The 22,688-nt window shown below is 38.5% G+C and overlaps 1 protein-coding gene across 2 annotated transcripts in view; it reads left to right on the forward strand.

Moving 5' to 3' along the window:
* Window positions 1–22,688, forward strand: part of RALGAPA2 (Ral GTPase activating protein catalytic alpha subunit 2) — a 282,251-nt gene that overhangs the window by 172,391 nt on the left and 87,172 nt on the right. For both annotated transcript variants that reach the window (XM_029911911.1, XM_029911910.1), the window contains 3 exons: window positions 554–709; window positions 8,730–8,888; window positions 20,407–20,534. In XM_029911911.1, coding sequence (XP_029767771.1) covers window positions 554–709; window positions 8,730–8,888; window positions 20,407–20,534 — 443 coding nt within the window. The remainder of the gene's footprint in view (window positions 1–553; window positions 710–8,729; window positions 8,889–20,406; window positions 20,535–22,688) is intronic.

Here is a 22,688-nt window from a genome sequence, read left to right on the forward strand (position 1 = left end):
ACACTTAGTGAGAGAGGCTCTTCTTTTCACCTATGGTTTCCCTGTTTGTGTTTTCTCCATATTTAACATTGATTTTTCATTAAGGGTGCATGGGTGTGGTTAACTACTCTGAGGTTTCTTGAACTGCTTTGCTCAAACAGAATTAGCCAGAATGAAGGAGCCTAGTGTTACAGAATTATTTTGATCCCTCTTGTCATTTGCTAGTAGAAAGATATAATACCAATTGTCTGTAATGACCCACTAAAGACTAAAAGAAACTATATTAACAGGTAAGCAAATCACCTTGTCTCCATTATGACTGTCTGGTTATTAGTTTTAGAGATGTTTCTTTTTAGCAGCTTACAGATACAGAAACAGAAAGCTGGTGTATCCTAAAATGTTGTACAAAGATCCCCCACGCGCAGAAAATTAAAGTCTTAACACTTTAAATATATATATATATACACACAAACACACACACACACCGTTGATCGTCTATGCTATAATATCCTTTAAATGTGGCTCAGTAAGGAGAAGGTTTTTTCCTTATTGTTTTCCCTTTTATATCAATAAGGTTGATCTTTCAACACATTGTGGATTTATGGGTGGTCTGCAACGTAATGGCAGCACAGGACAAACAGCACCGTATTATGCTACCTCTACTGTGGAAGTCATTTTTCATGTGTCCACAAGAATGCCGTCAGATTCAGATGATTCACTGACCAAAAAGGTAACTCACTTATATCATTTACTATGATAGACATATTTTTAAGATATTAGTAGTACATTATTTTGAAATACAGGAGTTAATCTTCATATGCTCAAATCAAAATTTGAATGGAACATAAATTGTGCTATGTATGCATACCTTCTTTATTCTGCAGCACATGGGAGTTAAATTCTGCAGCTAGAACCCCTGAATTAAGTGCCTTGTGAACATTGGATTCTGCATTTCCATGGCAGCATCAAATACCATTATTAGTAATAATAATAGCAATCATTTTATTTCATTTGCCTCACTGCCAAAACCTTCAGAGTTCAGTACAATAGAATAAAAACACATGCAATATAATGTGATAAAATATCATTCTCTTAAAATACAAACATGGATGAATAAATGAGCAATCGAGTCTAATAAAGGAAAAGAAAAGGAATGAAAGAAAAGTGCTGAGTTATAGTAGCAAAAATCACCAACCAACTTCAATTTAAAACCATAATTGGATCATTCACAATCCAGACAAGCAATCTCCGCTTCAAAGGATGGCCAGAACCCAGACAGGAACCGACTCAGAATTTTGTTGATATCCAGCTACTTTTTCATTTAAGATTGAGCAGTAACTGGCGGGCACTCCAGAATTCAGAGATATTTTGGACAGGTGGCAAACTTCTGCGTGGTTTAAGGATGGTCGGCACTCTACCCTCGTAAAGTGAATTGTTAAGATCTATCAGTAATGGCACCATAGCTAACTCATTTGCTTTAAAATATGGTTGTGCCCTGAGAAATAACTGTTAAATGTCATTGTGAGGTGCCATATTCATTGACATGTTGATTTCCATATCACATTTGCTTAGTTAACATTAAAAAGATGGAATTTCTGACTACCAGCCCTGCAAACTCATCCTATTTTTTGTTAGTCAAGCTGTGTCTTTTCCTTTTCCCATAATATTTGTAATAAAGATCCTGCAGGTCTTAATTCACACCTATGCAATCTCATTGCGTTCAGATCATATCTTCACTGGGGTCTGTGAGATTTGGTTCTAGCAATGATAATAGATATGAAATAAGGTTCACAGTGAAACCAATGAGCTGATGGTTTGAGCCTGAGTATCTGTGATATCCAAACCAGCTCCAAAGACCAAGATGAATATACAGCAAGCCCTGTGGGAGCTTTCCTCATCCTCACGGTAAAATCCAAGGTGTCCATTTCTTCAAATCTGACTTGCTGATCCATATGAGCTAATATCAGTATAAACGTTGAAATCCCCCAGAACAATAATCCACTGGAGCTCCAACAGCAGTACGCAGACCAGCTCAGAGAACTAAGCTATGAAATCCCACATTTAGAGGTCTGTATGCCAACAGAACCAGATAGGGCTATGTGCTTGAATAAACATGTCCATGTGACTCTCTCGTGCAGTTCAATCAGAAGAAAAATGTCATAGTTGCACTCACGCACACCTTTTTTTCGGCACATGAGTCAATACCTGACCAGAACAAATCATGAAAAGATTGGGTTTGTCGTGTCAGTCATCCAGGAGTGAGAAAGAGAGAGATGCGAGATCTGGGTGATACTCTCAAATAAGATCATGACATGTATCTGCCATATTCACAACAGGACTGATGTTACCCATCCAAATGTTCACGTAGGAGGAATCCATGTTTCCATCTTAAATCAGTGGAGAAGAATGTCAAGACCACAAGGAGTTTTATACTCCTTTTTCTACTCCTTCCTTTCCCTGTCATAACTTCCCAACAGGAGTTGAGAAAGAGAAGAGAGATTTATATATTGTGGCATTAAAACTTCATGTTTTTGAGTCATTTTCATTCATTTGTTGCTGCTACAGAAATATCCAATGCTATGTAAAAAAAAAAAAAAAAAAAAACTTGTATTACAGAGAGGTGAGTATCATAGTGTGCTGCCACTCAAGGATGAGAGAAGGGTAGCAGTCTCTTTCCCTCTGCTTCCACCAGGCAGATTCTCAATGACACTTTATCCTGCATGAAACCTGGTTGCTCGTAGGCCAGTAGCTCTATTTTCATATCTGTATTCTTTGCTCTATTCTGTCTGCCTGTCTCCAGGCAGAAGAATCAGAGTGCTGATCATCTTGCTTAGGTTGCAAACCCAAGAGTATAACAGAAAGTTTTACCTCTGCTGGCCAAGGAAGCATCCTGTAAATACTGCAGTGGTACAGTGGGCTGTATATTCTATGGTTGTGGAATTACCGTCTGATGCAGTAACCACCTAAATATTTCGTTATGGTGTTTTATTTTTTTATTAGGCACAAGGGGATGCATCCACTTCTGGTGTAAAATTCACTAAAATTAGTGCACGTCCATCAGGGATGAATTTGGCCCAGTAATTCTATAGACTACAATAATACAAATATTTTTTCCTTTACATATTTTTGTATGGCCTACATTTTAAAAATCAAGTTTTCGTGTTAAAAATGTTGTTGCTCTTTTTAAAATAAATACTACAACTCCAAATAATATTAAAAGACTTGCCCCTGAACAAAAGCTTTCCTACTGACATAATCAAAATTCAGCTGGTACCTTTTCCAGCTGTAAGATTTAGCATCATTAGTGTTAAAACTTTTATCAGATATCTCACAGCTAGAATAAAAATCAATCTCAGTAACAACATCCTACAGTTCCTTGTCTTAGTCTAACTAAATTGTACCTAACAGTTTAAAAATGAGCTGCAAAATTTCCAAGTGATTTATTCCATCTCTTCCCATTGTCATAGTAGAACATTTTCAATTCAGAAATCTGGTTGCAACCCTATACTGAACTCTTGCTCCTTCGCTTCAGAAATTTGTTAGCTCTAGCTAGATTAGATTTTTAGCAGCTAATCTAACAGCTGTAGGGGTTTGCAAAGTGGGGACAGAGCTGTGCTATTGGATTTGTCCAATTCATTTGACTCCAGGACTATAATTGCACTTATGTCTTACAAGGCTTTTATAGCCTAAGGCTGGCCAGCAGCAGAAAAACAAATTGGCAGTGATACAGTAAGAGTGAAAGGGAATGAAAGGCACACATTATCAGTCTCCAGGCAGCGCTGTTCTGGCAGGAAGTTTCTTGGTTAATTTACAAATAAAACTTAGATTTTAGGATGGGCTCACTGTCAGACAAACAATGGGGATGTCAGGCCTGACTGTTACTTAGTAAAAGTAGCAGCCATGCCTACCCAAAAGCAGGAATTCTTCAATCAAACAGACGACTCCTTTCTGGAGCCAGCTGGCTAAGTAATGCAATTAGTAGGAAAAGAAGGTCAGACTATTAGGTGTGTACCATGACCAGTGTCAGCAGTGGCGTGTTGCCTGGCAGGCAGCATGTAGACTAGCTAAAGCAGAGTGCCTTTAAAACTATTTACTCAAGTGAGTGAGTGGAGGCGGCGCACGACTAGCCTCAGAACATGGAGTTGTTTTTGTAAGGCTTGAAAAATGAGCATTTGTACTGTAACTGACAAGTACATTCTGAAGCACATATTCTAGCTGAGGGAGTGCAGCCGAGACATGATTAATGATGGCATAATTCAAATTAGAGGCTATAAATTGACCAAAGTTATATGTATATTCATGGTTTGATCTAATTGAGACATTAAGGAAACTACTGTACTTGAACAAATGTGTGGTTAAAAATGTGTGTAAATCTCATTCACATGATTAAAGTTGTCTTTATGTGCAGTTTATAAATTAATACTAATCTATGAAGTTTTGAGACGGAAAATGCAAACAATTGCAAGAGTTTCCTTCCTTGAATATTTGTTTATGTACATCTCCAGTATCTTTCAGAGCAGGGCTCAATTTAAAACGACAATCTACTTATTTGTCTTATTTTCCAGTTGTTTCATCCTTTTCATGGTCAGTTGGTTGTTTTTTTCAAACTAGGTATATTTGGAGGAGAGAGGGCTCGTCGCTTTTGCTCTGAATTATTCATTTATTTGCTTATTTGGCCATAGCCAAAACTGTTCCTTTTTTGTTTAGTTTTGTGCTCAGAAGCTTTTGATATATCACACACAAAATCCAAAATATTATTTTCTTTCAGTGATCCAAGTAAGAAGTCTACAGTTAGTGTATTATGGTTTTACTATTCCTTGTCATTGGCAATATAACGATGTTTTAGCAAAACACAAAAGCTGATCTTTCAAAAAAATCGATAGGTACGGTATTATAATGATATAATCAATATTGTCAGAATTCACTGAATTTTCAGTGAAATCTTTTCCTCCTTTGGTTTACAAGACTGTCCTCTCCTGGTTCCCCTCCTAACTCTCTAATCTCTCCTTCAGCATGTCCTTCCTCATCTGCCCTCTAATTTTCTTCCACAGGCCTCTGTCTTAGGTCCATTTCTCTTCCGCCTATACATTTCATCTCTGGGTAATCTCCGCCGCGAACACAAATTTAACAACCATGCCAGCAACTCACAGATTTACATCTCTACTCCATGTTGTCTTCTGTCCAAACTAAAGCCTCCGTCTGCCTCCCTGACATCTTGTGAATGTCTAGCTAAACATGGCTAAAACAGAGCTCCTAATCTTCCCCCTCTGACATCTTCCCTACTATCTCCTTTCTCTATCGCTGTGGACAACACCACCATCGTGCCTGTCAGGCAGGCCATAACCTGAGTGTCACCTTCGACTCCGATCTCTCTCTGGGTCCTCATAGCCAGGCTATATCTAAATCTCTAAGCTACAGCCTTTGTACATCCACTAAAGCTCTCGCCCAAACTCTCATCATCTTGCGCTTTGATTAATGCAACATTCTTTTTTCTGGCCTTGACAAATGCAATCTTTCCCCATTCATATCCATTCAGAATGCTGCTGCTAAGTTCTTTTTCCTAGCCCATCACTTTGACAATGTCACCTCTCTCTTTGAATCCCCCCGTAGGCTCCCCTTTCTCTGTTGAATCAAACATAAACTGCTTGTGTTCACTTTCAAGGCCCTTCATAGTAAATCCCCATCCTACTTACCTCTCATTCACTGCTGAACTGTCGACGTTCGCCTCTGTTTGGCCCATGATGCCAGCCTCCACTGCCCACTTGTTAAATTTTCAAACGGGCACCTTTGTGCTCTCTCCCTTGTTGCCCCATGTGTTTGGAGGGCATTTGGCATAAACATCCACAAAGCTACCTTATTACCCACCTTCAGATCCCCCTCAAAATTCTCCTTTACAATGATATCTACAAAAAACTTGACAATGGTTAAGCTGTTGGTGTGGAGAAACCACTGCCCGTCATGCTGAACAATATTGTCTCATTGTTTACTTATATTCCCGTCTGTCTATATCAATCTGTTGGTTTTCATCTTGTACACTAGATTGTAAGTCTCTGGGGGTGGAGACTGTCTTTTTGTTCTGTGTTTGTACAGTGCCTAACACAATGTGGTCTATGGCGAGGGCTCCTAGGCTCTATTGTAGTACAAATAATAATAATACTGATCAAGGAGATATGTCTTTTTAGAAATATTATGATAAATGGTCTTCTATGCTTTAAAGGCAATTGTCATTCTAATGTAAAGCAAATGCATGTTTCTGGCATGTTACTTTGGGCTGTGATTGTGTTGTATCTCATAGATGAAACAGAATGTAGCCTTGCGAGTACTTGGATGGGTAACGTCTCAGAGAATCCTAGGAGCTATAGGAAGTGAGGTTCATGATTCAGTAAGTGTCTGTCTTCTAAGTGAGTATCAAACTGATGCCAAAAGCGTTGTACTAAGGAGCGCTATGCTGCTGAAGGGAGATATCTTTCAGAAAAGACATAAAGCCAAGGCTCCAATCATGTGTGATCATTAAGTATGCCATTGTGGTTTTTGCAAGAAGTAGGGGCATAAGCCATTGTTTCCTGGTTAAATGGCAACTAGCGAAATTACATTCTTTTGGCCTAATTTCCTCCTGTTTTGGATGTTCTCTTGCATCTAAGTCCTACTACGAAATATGGTGTTGCTGATTCAGAATGGCTACTATGTTAGCACTCTAGAAGTGGCTATGTTTCAGACGTAGGTGGACCGATCACTGTAATGTTTTAAAGTGTTTTGGGATTCTTCAGAATGAAAAGTGCTGATAAATATAAGAAATCATTGGTTGAAGAATTAATATGATTAAAAAATATGTTCCATTTTTAAAAGGATTTGGTCCTATGTTTTGCTCACTGCTTTCTATACACCTGAAGATGCTGTTTGTCCTTCCAAAGTACTCTGAGGCAGAGCATTATGGGAGGCATTTCTTCATAACTTTGTATCTTACAATTAAATGAATGTGCTTGTGTTCTCCTGTGCATTTTCCTGTGTGGTTGGATAATGTATGAAGAGGGTGTTCTGTGAACTCATATATATTATTTACTGAAATTTGTTAAATTAGTGAAGGTTTAAAAATTCAAGCAATGCAGGTTTTTAATTTGTTGCAAAGCTACTACTAGAACTCTGTCTTAACTCCAAGCCTATATTTGATGAGTTGGGTTATATATATTAATCCTCATTTACATTGAGTTGCACTTCCAAAAATAATCTCATTGAACTGTTTTCAAAAATGCTACTCAGTGAGTACAGGTGGCCTAATTGGGCCCTTACTGTTGTTCAGCTAGTAAACTAATATATTAATGCACCACATTCCCTTCCACTTTCCTTTTACCTTTTTACTTTACAATAGTCCCAATATTCACACATTATCGTTATTTTTATCTCAGTCATCAGATATCATTAGAAAATAATGAAATGCTTGTAGCCATGGACACGATAGTGAGAAAGTTAATTTACGCTAATCTGTATTGGTCCAGGAAAAAAAATACTTTGTGTAGTGTTTACACATTTCAAATGGCGGAATGAGGGACTGATGATTACTTGTTTTGTAGATAGGATTGAAATGGATTTTCATTTGTATGTATAAATTAGAGAAATAAATTCAGCAACTTTTCTGTGTCAAGTAAAATCAAATAATGAGCTGTGAACGTGAGTTATTGTATGAACAGGTCCTATTTTGCTTTGCTTAAGTATAAATCCCAGGTAGTATTAACCTATAATGTCGTAAGCAAAGGTACGGTTGTTAGCATTCTGATCCTCGCAATGTTGTTTTGCAACTTCGATAGAAATCCTTTACTGTTAAAAATTACCATCCAATTCTAGTAGCGTGAAATTCATCACTATACAGAAGGCCAGAACAAGGCCTATGCTTCACTTTAATCACCAGCTTTATCTATTTTAAGGTTTAAATGGAATTTAAGTATTGCACAGGTCTTGTGCTGGCCCTCTGCATAGGGGTAAATTATCACCTTTAATAATAGATATAATGTCAAGGTAAAGTGTATAGCAGAAGCAGTCTATTGTGGATGCTCAATATGTAATTTTCAAATGACTTTACCTTTGTTAAATCACAAACATTTTTTTCCTCGCAAAGAAAAGGCACTACTACTTAATAAGGACTATTTCTATACTACGTTTCAACTTTAAACTTCAGACATATTTTGTGTTTTTTTAAAAAGGTAATTTTTCTCCCATTCTGTCATAACTCAAAAACTACTTCAGAGATTTTGCTCACTTTTTCAAAACACAGTTTGCCTTCTGATACAGATATAGCACAGTACGTGTCAGACCCAAAAGTAAATCTTTCAGATATCTGAGAAAATAGGATATAGGGAGCCACAATGGAAAGTGTGAAATGGAAACCTGAATCATAGCAGTTGCTATCACTGTGAAAGCTATAATATTGTAACTGAATTAAAATGTTCCACTAATTAACATTTTGATCTAATAATCCAGATTAGCACAGAAATCTGTATATATACTGTTTATGTACACCTCATGCAAGTTGATAATTTGATAATTACTTAATCAAACCATTAAATAACAATGTGTTTTGAATGAGGCAAGTTATTTAGTTGCTTTTAATTCCAACAAGCATAGAAAAAGCAATATTTTAACCTTTTCTGTAATGAAATATTTCTACTGTCAAGCATTGTAATTCAATTTGTAAGCCATGACCCCTCATAAACTGTTGTTATCACTCTGATTAATAAAGAGCCAATTTGCCGTTGCAGCTTCGTCACTTGGGAAATGATGAGGTTCACATCGTCTGGTCTGAGCACACCAGGAACTACCGCAGGGGTATTATACCAACAGATTTTGGAGATGTTTTAATTATTATTTATCCAATGAAGAATCACATGTTTTTCGTGGAGATAATGAAGAAACCAGAGGTATGTTTTGACTACTTTGTGTCCATCATAAACATTGTTCAAATGGCCAACAATTCTTGTGTAGCTTAAAGGAAACTTTATTCTGAAAATTTAATATGAGTAGAGATTTAAATGGTTAGATCTGAAATGAAGAACATAGTCATATTACATTAATGCTTAGCATTTGGGGCAACCTTTCAAAATTCTAAAAGTGTAGGAGAAGAAAGATTTTTTTTAAACAATGGCAAAGATCCATTTAAACTAATAAAAGCAAGGGAATTTAGAGTTCAGGCTTTCACTTGGCATTAATTCACCCCATCATGCTTAGCTACTGCTGCACATATGGTACTGTACGTACCCGCAAACAGTGTTTGAGACCTCTGCAATAATCTGACTCACTGGAATGATTTAAGGATTGTGTGTGATTCCTCTCACTCAGCATCCTTGTTTTTGTGTGAAATGTCAAACAATTTGTATTTGTAAGACTTGTTTTAATTTCTTTTCTGTTTTTGTCAACAATTTAAAATAGTGTAACTTTTTTCAACTTCCTTGTAAATGTGGATTTAAATCTCAAAGCAAAAGCAACCAGTGTCTAAAAAGTTGTTTACATAAATATGGGATTTTTATATTTTAAATGCTGAAAGTGTGTGTGTGTGTGTGTAAATTTTGGTTCTAATATATTTGATATGTTAGCTTTTCAAGGCAACATTTATTTTATAAAAGTAACTATAGTCCACAGTATCATCTCCTTCATACATAAAGGATGATATTTGTCTTGGAGCACTGCCAAGTGCAGAAATGATGCATAAATCCAGTGACACGTTTTTCAAGTTGAATATGATACATCTTTCAGAATTTAGTGAAAGATACAAGAACTGTACAGTTTAATAACTAGTAATTTGTCAGCATACATTTACAAAAATAAACCTTAGAATTTGCAACTTTTAAAATTATGACCTTTTATTGCTGTTAAACTTTTATTTTGGGTATATAAAGAATCTGCAATCCACTTGTCAGGGACTTAAAAGTAGTGAAAATGACGTCTTAGAATGCTGAAGTATTATACAATAATATAGCCAACAATATCTTGTTATGAGAGTTTCTTAAACATTTTTTAGAATTTAGCATTATAAGCTGGTTTGAAAATTGTGTGAATCGATCCAAGAAAAGCTGTCTCTTTTACATATTAGTCAAAAAAACACCCAAAGGCATAAAGAATAATAGCCAACTGGAAATTTAGTGTTATCCCTACATTTAAAGTACAAACCATTACAATGTAATAAAATTAATCCAGACATTTCCAGGGCAAGTGTGGCTGACCTTTTGTTCACCAGCTACTGACCCCAGGGTGAATGAAAGAGGCTTGCAGAGAGAAATGTCTGTTGTTTGGCTTCAGTCCCTGGTATTTAAATTGCATTCCCTAATCAAATGAAAAGGCTGTCCTCTCTATCAGGTTACAGAATCCATGGCAACATTTGGCCTTTTATATACATAATGTTAGCCTTTTTGTTTGCATCTAAGTAGAGACACCTGGAGCAATGTTAACATTAACCGATTTAGCATTAATAGCTTCATTATATAAGAATTTCTGATCAGATAGCTGTTACTTTTGTTATATTGCTTCAGCTTGTATTGTTTTCATTTTTATCTCCCTGCTTGGCAACCAGGCAATGATTTGCAAATTTTTTTTGTCTTGATTAATTAAGCAATATAATTATCAGGAACTGTGATGCAGTCTTTGCTCAACAAAGCTTCTGAGAGAAAACAATAGTAAGTCTGTTAGTATGAATGCATTCCACGCGTCACAGATGCATGAGGATATTCTAAACAATGAGACGAAAAGCTGCCTGCAAAAGAGGACAAAGAATGCCATGCAGACTCTACACACTACACATACCGCCAGGGACATACTGTGGGTTCCCTGGGACACAGATGCCTCGTTAGATTGCAGCTAGTCATCAGAGATTAATTCTCAGCCATTTGGTACTATAATTTACCCATTCCCCAGTCTTTTAACTAGTGCTGCTTACTATAGAACTGAAGTAGTTATATTCAAAAGGTTTATTTAACCTTGCCTTCTTTTAGTGTGTACAACAACAACAAAAAACCTTTTTTTTTCTTAGTGATTGTAATGAAGCAGGTGTTTGCAATGTGGGGAATATTAATTTTTGTGTTTCATAGATAACTTACTTCAGAATTAGTAGTGGTCAAAGAAGGGGTCCATTTCTTTCCACATCTGTAAATTTTATCCAACTATAGTTTATTTCTATTATATTTATTTTTCATCCCTCTGACACTTATGATTCTTCAAAAGGTAATCTTGTTTTGGCTCCTTAAAATAATATCAACTTACATAACTTACTGAAGAGAGAACATTGTAATATATATTCAATTTACTTATTCAACCAAACTCCCTCATTAAGGCAAAAAGATCCACATGGGTGAAAGCTTATGACTGCATGGAGTCTCATTGATTTTAATGGGCCTCAGCATGGGCATTGAGAGTGCATAGGAATTGATAATTCTAGTCTTTTTTTGTTCATATGGATTTATGGCCCAGTCGTGTATTTCTTGTGCAGCTAACACTCCCATAGAATCAGAGTCCACAATTGGGGATTTATATACCAGTCCTGAAATGTACTGAACACCCTCAACATCCACTGAATTCAGATGGAATTAAGCATTCTCAACAATTCAGAGGATTGGACCCTTAAACTGAAATCTTTTTATGTTAGGGATTTAACGCATTTGAGAAGTGCTATAAGTATACCTGGCAATCGATACATATGTATTTTTATTAATAATAAAATCCTGCTAACTCCATATTTTACTGTGTGACCCCATCTTCCTCACCAAGAAACTCCTCACTTTTGATGAGGCAGGGAGGTAACAGCACCGTGTTACACATTGGCATTCTGAATATTTCTCTTACATAGCGTGCATTCAATAACTGTCATGCAAAGTCAATTCTGTACCTCCCTGTGTTCACTGTCTCTGAGTCCATACTGCACTGAAAAAGAGATGTGTGCATAAAGGGTGTTTGTGCATACATGTTGACAGAACCTGTCATCTTTTGTTTATTGTGTTTTTAAATTTTTATAAAACCCAGGAATTAAATAATTTTCATACAAACCTTTGCCTGGAACTTCCCTTGACCTAGTCCAAAATTTGTCTACCCCCTTCTTTCTTCTTCAAGGTCCTCCTGAAAATATGCTTCTTTAAAGAGGCCTGTAAACCATAGGCCACCCCTCCACCTGATGTACTGAAAGATATTCACATAAAAAGTAATCCGTACAAAATCATGGAACTGACAAGACAACTTTTTATTGCTCCCCTTCCTACCACATCCTTGTTTGCATATCATATGTTCTTCTTCGAGTGCTTGCTCATGTCGATTCCATTCTAGATGTGCGCGCGCCCACGTGCACAATTGTCGGAGACTTTTGCCTTAGCGGTATCCATAGGGCTGGTTGTGGCGCCCCCTTGGGTGCCACGCTCATGCGTCGGTATATCAGGTGTCTCCTGCCCTACGCCCCCTCTGTTCCTTCTTACCGCCCGTGGTGGTTGGTCGGAGCGCCTCTTTCCCTTGCTTTGCAAGTGATCAGTGGGTTTTTTTCCTACTCGTCGAACCTCATGTTCCAGCTGTAAATAGTTTGTTTTTTATAGTAGATTAGTTAGTAACGGGGTGGCTCCAGGCACCAGCGCAGCAAGCGCGTGCCTGGGGCAGGAAGCCGCAGGGGGCGGCCTGCCGGTTGCTGTGAGGGCGGCAATAAGGTGACTTTTGGAGGCGTGCCTGCAGGAGGTCCGCTGGTCCCGCGGCTTCAGCGGCAATTTGGCGGCGGGGACACAAATGGCGCGGCACCGGCGGACCTCCTGCGGGCATGCCGCCAAATCCACGTGACCAGCGGACCACCCGCAGGCACGCCACTGAAAGCCACCTGCCTGCCGTGCTTGGGGCGGCAAAAAACATAGAGCCACCCCTGGTTAGGAAGTAGCTGTTAAGTACTATAGCTAGTCAGTTAGGGTCCCGGCGGGTACTTTGCCCCAGGCAGGGTATGCCCCGGTCTCCAGGTTTTAAGCCCTGCTCTGACTGCAACAGGCCTATGCCTGTTAGTAACCTGCATGGCAGCTGTCTGAAGTGCCTGGGGGACTCCCACATTAAAGAAAAGTGTCGCATCTGTAAGAACTTTTGTCCCAGGACACAGAAAAAGTGTGACATTCGCTTGAGGGCCTCCTCATGGAGGCCGCTCGTTGCCTAGCCTCAGGAATGCCCAACCCTTCAGCCTCAGAATGTAGCGCACCCTTGGCACTGGGCTCTTCCCGGCACCAATTCCCTTCGCTGGTGCCCAAGAAGAAGATGAAGAAGAGGGACCTGGCACTGAGCAAGTCGGACCAAGGGGCATTGGGCAAATGACCCCGCTTGGTCCGCCCACCCACGCCAGAGACGCAAGGGGACACGCCCCCAAGAGGACCTACTTACCCTCCTAAGGGATCCACCAACAACTCCGGGGAGCGATAGGGGACCCAGACTGATGGCACAGTGAACGCCTTCTCAGCTCCCGGCGCCCAGAGAGCAAAGGACTCTCCCACCGCAGCCAGCACTGTGTGTGGCAATGAACCTGGTGAAGGCTCCCTACGAGGACAAGCCATCTGTGAAGGCCTCCCAGAAGGCGAGTGAGCGCCGCCAGTCTCCAGAGCCAAGGCAGAGCCCTTTGTCATCGTGCCCTTGGTCTCCGCATCAGCCCAGGTCACCGGTTTGCCACTACTGGTCGCCGTCGCCCCGCTCCCGGTCTCCGCCCTCACACCAGGCTTTGCCCAGAGGGAGGCAGTGGTCACCCTACAGTCGGCACCGGTCATCTTCGCGCTGACAGTAACCGTCACTGAGCCCTTTGGGACACTCCCCAACATGGCACCGTCCCACTACTCCCGTCACCAGTCTGACTATTCAAGGCACCACTCACCCAGGCCCTGCCCTGGTCTCCAGAGGAGGATTTCTCCAGCTTGGAGAGGGAGTCCAGCCCCTCACTGAGATAGCACCGTAGCAACTGGGCTCCGGAGGTTGCCATCCGCCGCAGCGATGCCGACCTGGCAACAGGGCTTGTGGCCAGCGCAGTGGCCTTACTGGAATACCTGGGTCATGCCGGTTATGCCGATGTTCCCATCTCACCAGTCCTCAGTCGCCACATCGGACAAACCCCACAGAGCCAGTTATCTCATCATAGAAGGCAATTAGGTTAGTCAGGCATGACTTGCCCTTGGTGAATCCATGCTGACTGTTCCTGATCACTTTCCTCTCCTGTAAGTGCATCAGAATTGATTCCTTGAGGACCTGCTCCATGATTTTTCCAGGGACTGAGGTGAGGCTGATTGGCCTGTAGTTCCCCGGATCCTCCTCCTTCCCTTTTTTAAAGATGGGCACTACATTAGCCTTTTTCCGGTCATCCAGGACCTCTCCCGATCGCCATGAGTTTTCAAAGATAATGGCCAATGGTTCTGCAATCACATCCGCTAACTCCTTTAGCACCCTCGGATGCAGTGCATCCGGCCCCATGGACTTGTGCTCATCCAGCTTTTCTAAATACTCCTGAACCACTTCTTTCTCCACAGAGGGCTGGTCACCGCCTCCCCATGCTGTGCTGCCCAGTGCAGTAATCAGGGAGCGGACCTTGTTCGTGAAGACAGAGGCAAAAAAAGCATTGAGTACATTAGCTTTTTCCACATCCTCTGTCACTAGGTTGCCTCCCTCATTCAATAAGGGGCCACCACCTCATCGTCTGTCCATACGTTCAGGTCTCACTATGCGCTTACCCAGCAATCCCGAGATGACGCTGGCTTCGGTAGAGCAGTGCTGCAAGACTGTGAACTCCGAGTCCACCTCTCCTTCTTCTGCTTGTGAGTCACCTAAAATGGAATTGACATGAGCAAGCACTCAAAGAAGAAAAAATGGTTACCTACCTTTCGAGATGTGTTGCTCATGTTCATTCCATTACCCAGCTCCTGCCCCTCTGTCGGAGTTGTCGGCAAGAGGGAACTGAGAGGTCATAGGGCCGGCGACGCCTGATATACCGACGCATGAGCACAGCCAGGCCTACAGATACCGCTAAGGCAAAAGTCTCCGACAACTGTGGACGTGGGCACGCGCACACCTAGAATGGAATGGACATGAGCAACCCATCTCAAAGAACAACAGTTACAAAAGGTAGGTAACCGTTTTTTATGGGACCTATCCTTATGCAGATGAGTAGATTTATGGTAATACTCACCTGAGTAAAATTACTTGCACATGTTGGCAGGATTGAGCCCTTACTTTGTCAGCTGTTCAGGGCAGGGACCGTGTCCTCACATTTATCCATAAATACCTACGACACTGCTAGAGTTATACAAATAATAATAAAATCTCTTCTGTGGTACAAAGTAAGAATAGTTGCAGTTTTCAGAATTCTGCTTTTCTTCTAAATTTTGTATTGTTCAGAAAAACATTTTACATTAGCTCAGAAGGTGATTTAATGGCATACTTCTCTTGAATACTAAGAAAATACAATCATGAATGGAAAAAATACATGTTTTTTCTCTTTAGGGATATAATATTGAAATAGATTTACGTGTCATAATCTAGCATTTGATTCTGTAGATGAAAATGGCTCAGTTTTGAAACATTTAATGTTTTGACATTTGTTAAAGATTACCTATTGAATTTCAGAAAATGTCATGAAAAATTTAGTAACTCATTGTGTGATGCTGCTTTAAGACAACCCAACACATTTCCAAGATTCTAATAATGTTCTTTAATATGAGGGTATCAAGACCTTACCAGCAATGGCTGATAGTCAATAAGAATATTTGAATATTACTTTCATTTTATAATTCCAGTGATTTACATTATCAACTGTTTTGTTTTTGTGGATATTAAAACCTTTGTAAAATTAACTCTTAATACACTGACTAACACATATCAGTTTCTGGGCATTTACGTTCATAACTCACCAAAATATCAAATTGAAAATATGTGTGAGGTCTGCATATGTTGTTTATAAGTGTATCCCGTCGTTATTCACACCTGGCATACAAAATTAACAGGTCTGACTCTCTGCTCCCTGTCTCAATACTTCTAAAAATGTTCTTCCTTTCATAGAGTTTTCAAATGAATTTATACTTACAAATGTTTTGGTCTTTGCAATTCTTAATTTAAAAACAGAGTCAGCACAAAACTTGATGCTGTAGAACGTCTGTGGCATAGATTGTTTTGTTTTTTCCAGCTGGGAATCTACTAAATCTTGCATATAGAAATTGATGAAAGCTCTAAATGTTAAACTGCATGTGCTGAAAATCATCCAAAATTAGTCAAATTATGGAAATATTTTATACTAATCTATTTTTTCTGTTTTTAGTAATTATTTTAAGTAAAGGAATGACATTAACAAGAACTGTGTGAAAAGACTGCTGTCATTTGCAGATGTTATATTAAAACCAAATTTCTTCTGTGATTCATTGCCACTTCTAATTAGAGGGATTCCCCTGATGCAGGGGATTTATATTATTCCTTTTGTCCGTTTATTGAATGACTGTCACAGTCACCCACAAAGCGGTTGCAGAAGAATAATAGAGGGTATTTATTTATGTTATAAGCCCCAGTACAGATGGAAAAAATCCATAGATTAAATTTTGATAATTACTACTAGCTCCGTTTAGTTTTTTTCATTTTGATTTTTGTGGTGGAGAAATTAGTTCATGGTTGACTTATTCTGAAAATCAGTATCTATTATAAATTTTTAATATTCTTAAGATTTTTCATTTTTCTTTTAACCATCCATATTCATTTTATTTATGTGTGTTTCCACACATTTTTCCACTTTACAAATGATTTGGGCTTCTCCATGTGTTGTGCTTATTCTAGCATTTACTTGTGATGGTCAGAGGTACTGAGAGTACTGCAAGTTGTCAACCTACATTAGGTGTTCAGTTCTTTAGGGAGAGATTCTAAACCAATGAAAGGTGTTGCAGTTCTAACTCATGTAACAGGGCGAGCCTGTCAGCATCTTGCCCAGATGTATCTATGAGATACTGGTTTTAAGATGGGGTTTTTTGGTTTCTTTTTGCCATTACTGCCCCTTTGCCAAGAAGTTAATTACCTTGGGCCAGATCATTCTTTTTCCTTATAAAACTCACCAAGGGGGACTGTACAGGGGAGGGGAACTCTACGTGAGGTTCCACTTGTAAGATTCAGCATAGATAAATATCTAGCTTGAATATCATAAAGTAATATCTACCAGAAGCACACTGCCGCCTTCAAGTTCATAGATGAACTCTGCAGTTATACATAATATAAAAACTAAGCACATTTTAAATCTTAAAAAGCTTATGAAAATATTTGTTTACATGTTAGATGTGCTGAGGATAGCTATGTAGTGTTTAACCTCTCAGCAAAATGTATCCCTCTTACATGCATTGAATTATATTTAATACTGTCTTGGTTTCTATATTGAAGCTATCACAGTAGTATCTGAATGGTGAGAAAAGGGGTTCAAGTTAGAGTTGGTTGGTTGGGTGATCTTGACTGAATTTTTGGTGTCTATCTAGTGACTGAGAGCTGGGGTTGTTGGTTTATTTTTTGTTTTTGTTTTGTTTTTTTAAGATGTAAATTATTTTAAAGCATCCTTGAAGATACAGCTACATATTTTCAAATAATTCAATTCTCATAGGCTTTTTTAGTAATGTATTTTCCTTACGTTTTTATGAATTAATTTAAAACAGGCCTGGCCTCGAAGAACTAATAATCATCACATCAGACTTTGCAGACCTAATGTTTCTAAGCTTTGCAGAACTTAGAAACTCTACAACAATGGCCATGTGTGTCCATGACCCTTTCCTGATGTGGCTGTCTCTCTCCATTCATCTGCACACTAGACCCCCTTGGGGATCCATGTCTCTCATTTTTCCTCCTCTGTCTTCCTGGACCCCTTGTCCCTACTCCATTCCTGAGCTTAGGAAGCCCACAACCTGTGGGCAATGAGCACCATGTTCCAGACCTGTTAGACCTTGTAAGGACTTCAATGTTTGTGAACATTGCATGCAATAACTAGGGTCCCAATGTACAGTTGAGGGTGCAGGATTGTGGCCTCGATCTGAACCCAGAAATCTACCCTAATCTATTTTTAAATACCAATCCTCATGTAGGTCAACAGAATAAAACACTTTTTATTAGGGCTGTTGATTAATCGCAATTAACTAATGCGATTAACTCAAAAAATTTAATTGCGATTAATCGCACTGTTAAACAATAGAATACAAACGGAAATTTATTAAATATTTTGGATGTTTTTCTACATTTTGAAATATATCAATTTCAATTACAACACAGAATACAAAGTGTACAGTGCTCATTTTATATTATTTTTATTACAAATATTTACACTGTAAAAATGATAAACAAAAGAAATTGTATTTTCAATTAACCTCATATAAGTACTGTAGTGCAATCTCTTTTTCATGAAAGTGCAACTTACAAATGTAGGTTTTTTTGTTACATAACTGCACTCGAAAACAAAACAATGTAAAACTTTAGCGCCTACAAGTCCACTCAGTCCTACTTCTTGTTCATCCAATCGCTAAGAGAAATAAGTTTGTTTATATTTACGGGAGATAATGCTGCCCACTTCTTAATTACAATGTCACCTGAAAGTGAGAACAGGTGTTCGCATGGCACTGTTGTAGCTGGTGTCGCAAGATATTTACATGCCAGATGCGCTAAAGATTCATATACCTCTTCATGCTTCGGCCATCGTTCCAGAGGACATTGTAAACAAGGCAGCATTATCGTCTGCAAATGTAAACAAACTTGTTTGAGCAATTGGCTGAACAAGAAGTAGTACTGATTGGACTTGTAGGCTCTAAAGTTTTATGCTATTTTATTTTTGAATGTGTGGGGGGGGGATTTGTACATAATTCTACATTTGTAAGTTCAATTTTCATGATAAAGAGATTGCACAACAGTATTTGTATTAGGTGAATTGAAAAATACTATTTCTTTTGTTTTTTACAGTGCAAGTATTTGTAATAAAAAATAAAGTGAGCACTGTACACTTTGTATTCTGTGTTGTAATTGCAGTCAATATATTTGACAATGTAGAAAACATCCAAAAATATTTAAATAAATGGTATTCTATTATTGTTTAACAGCGCAATTAATCGCACAATTAATCGTGGTTAATTTTTTTAATCGCTTGACAGCCCTACTTTTTATACTTAGCTTAATCCAATCTTCCACTTAAGTTTACTTACCAGCTATACCAGATTCTTGACCTCTTTGGGGAGTTTCTCTTCTCTTGCATCCCTTGGAGACTTCAGTTTTACTCGTTACCTTTTTCGTTAAACTATACTTTGGGTGCTAGACAGGAAGCAGGTCCTTAGTTTCAATTCCAAACTCATGACTACACCCCAGTGCTATGGTTTATGAGAATATACCTAAAGATTCACTTTATTCAGAATGGGTTATGGCGGTCAGTATCCAAATGGATGTTTAAATTAGGGGGGAGGGCTGGTCCCCTTTGGACAAACATGCACTGGCTGCATCTCAAGGTCTGGGGCATAAGAGGGTAAAGCAGTCCCCATGGCCCATGCTAGACAAATCACCACCTAACAGATTTGCAATACAGTATCTAAGTTATTTCCACATTGTATCTTAATGCTACTTGTATATATAAATGCAAATACTGATAGTTGCCATCACATTTTTCTGTTCTTAACTTGAATCTGTGCTGCAGTTTAAGCTATAGCTTTGTGCTCAAGCAAAAATTATAATCTGAGGAGGAAAATCCATGACAAAAAACCCTGCTTTGCAGTACTTACCAAAACTAAACTCTACTGGGTATGAATTTTCGTCCATGTTCATTGACCTACCTTTCTTCTGATCTTAGCCCAAGTGATGGGATAAAGGAGAGACTACATCCCTAACACATATGCAGTAGGATATTCTATTCTAACAATCAATTTTTTTATGTCTGCAGTCAGACTGTGAAAAACTATTTTAGTATCTTCCTGGTCTCCAAGAGAGATGGGAACTGAGGTATCTGTGAAGAATATCCAAAACTTTAGGTATACAAATATACAGCTGAGAGCACAATGCCAGATCTGAACAAATGTATGTTTTCTTGAAAACAAAATATTGTCATGTATGTCTTACTAGAAGATTATTTGGTACATATAATAACATGCTTATTTTGTTTCTGTCGTAAATAGTGGAAGAGGCTCATTATAAAGAGATAATGGGTCAGATATTTTTCATTTTTGTAATCTTCCCTTCCAAAACCTCATTGATCCCTATTTGTGTATTGCAGGATTTAATATAATATCCTCGGAATAGATTTTCAAAGGCACAAAGGGAAGTTAGGTGCCCTACTCCTTTGGAAAGTCAATGGGGACTGAGTACCTAGTTTCCATTTGTGCCTTTGAAAATCTCCCTCCACCCCCAGTGATACCATCAAATTAAGACTGGAGAATGCTCTATCTGAAAATGCTATCACTTTTATTTTTTGGTTCGCAGGTCCCATTTTTTGGTCCTCTCTTTGATGGAGCAATAGTGACTGCAAAACTGCTGCCAAGCCTTATATGTGCCACATGCATTAATGCCAGCAGAGCTGTGAAATCTCTCATACCCCTCTACCAGAGCTTGTATCCTTTCCTTCTGTGCATTTTATGCAATTTAAATGTAGGAATCATAAGTACAAATATTCTCCTGATAGAGGTAAGTGCGAATGAGATCTTTTCAGTTGGACTTTATGCTAAGAACTGTGCATCAGGAAAATGTCAAAGCTTTCTTCATATCAAGCAGCATGTTTTTAGACTCATTCTTGCTGGGCTTTAATCTGATATGGTATGCTTTAAAAATAAAGGATAACAATACAAGCATTTTTGGACTTTCCTGTTAATTGCAAAGTCAACAGGTATACTGTTAGATATAATGGTGCTTTAAACTTCAAGAGGGAATAATTTACAAATTTCTGTAGCACGAGAAAATAATTGTTTATATTAGCTTAATATTTACAAAAGGAGCCCAGTTCTACTCCCTTATGTAATAATGCAAGTAATTCCTCAGTCTTCTTTGGAAATCTTCACATCAATAAGATAGGTAACATATAGCCAATGGTATTGATATTTATCAGTCTTTATGTCCATTTTTCATTTTACCCACATTGCGTCTTAGAGTTTTGAGAACACATTCTTCCAGCAGTAGTTATGGGTAACTGGAAGGCATGCTTCAGTATTGTAGAATTGTGTAGTGTGAATTATTATTCTTGTGTGGTATGCAGGCTAATCGCATAAAATCACTTGTTACTTGACATTCTGGTTTTCTTTTCTCTTAATGCCACTAATGTTATAAAATTACTCTAGGGTGCTTCATTAACCACATTGCTAACAGTCCCATATGTTTCTATGGATCAGCACTCATCTTATTTCAGTTTATTTTGAAGGCTTTTAATTTGGGGGCTTTTGAATTATGTAATGAGGAGTGCCTCGCTTGATTTTCCTGAGATGAAACAACTGGAATACTCAATCTTTATGATGAAGGAAAGATGGCTTTGTTAGAGTTTATCAGAGGCATTTACATTTTAGGTTCAATTTTTCTAGTTACTATGGCTATGTAAGAAATGGTAATTTTTGTAGAAGAGCTGAACTTGATTCATTGTGTTTGTGGAAAGCTTCAGAAATGAAGATTTGCATAAGAATTAAAGAAACTAAATAACATTTTATTACCTTTTGTTTTTCCTCTTCAGTTTAAACCAGGTGAAGTTGTTTGGAGTTGCACAGGCAGGCCCACACAATACCTTAGTTATAAGATTATGTCAGTACTTAAAAGCAGACTCAAAACTCGCTAGCTTTTTCACTTTTGTGTCATGAGTGGGTAATTCAACTAAGTACTACTGTCAAAGTAGTTCCTTCTATCTGTAACCTTGACTGTATGAGCAGATGTGTTAAGCTGTGTCTGACAATAAAACAATCAGTCTAGTATTGCTGGTAACCTGAACACAGTAACAGAGATTATAAGAGTGAAAAACATGCCATTATCTCTAAGGGAAAAAACGATTTTTGACACAGTAGGAAAACAGAAGATATGATTTGATGTAATGTTCATCCTTGCCCTTTGTCCCTCCTAGATTTTCTTATAATAACTTTCTCAGCAGGCTAAGTAGAATCTGTCAAGTTTAGCCTTTATCTAGTGGTCACTGCTCTTTCTCAGTGGTGAGGGCTAGCTCAAATGCCATCTGTTTATTTTTTTCCCTAGTGGGCAATCAGTGGACGTATTTCAATGTCTAGAGTGCTGAAAACTGGAAGTTTGCCACTTGCTATGGTTACAATTCCCAAGTTAACCAATGATTTTAAAATCAAATCATGGTCATTGGGTATCAGGCCCAAAACCTATTTCTCTAAAGCTGAGCTCCTTCACCTAAAAACAATGATACATAGCAAGTATAAGTACTGTAGCATTTTCTAACTTCAGCGCACTGTATACATGTTAAAACACATATCTTAACAGTTTATGCTTGTGTGTCAGAGTCTGTGGCATAGGTAGTGAGATAGATATATATAGATATAGATATATATAGATATGTATATGTGTGTGTGTGCATGCGCACACACACAGGCTTGGATTAGTTTTAAAGAAAGAGCTCAGGTCTGATACAGTTACCTTATGAGAACCACTTGACTAATCCCTAGCACTCTAGTGTGTGTGTCTGTGTGTATATCTATCTATAATGTATATGTATGTCTCTAACTCTGTGTGTGTGTGTGTGTGTGTGTGTGTGTGTGTGTGTGTGTGTGTGT

Source organism: Terrapene carolina, unplaced genomic scaffold, assembly GCF_002925995.2.
Source record: "Terrapene carolina triunguis isolate 2854851 unplaced genomic scaffold, T_m_triunguis-2.0 Scaffold132, whole genome shotgun sequence".
Classification (NCBI taxonomy): Eukaryota; Metazoa; Chordata; order Testudines; family Emydidae; genus Terrapene; species Terrapene triunguis.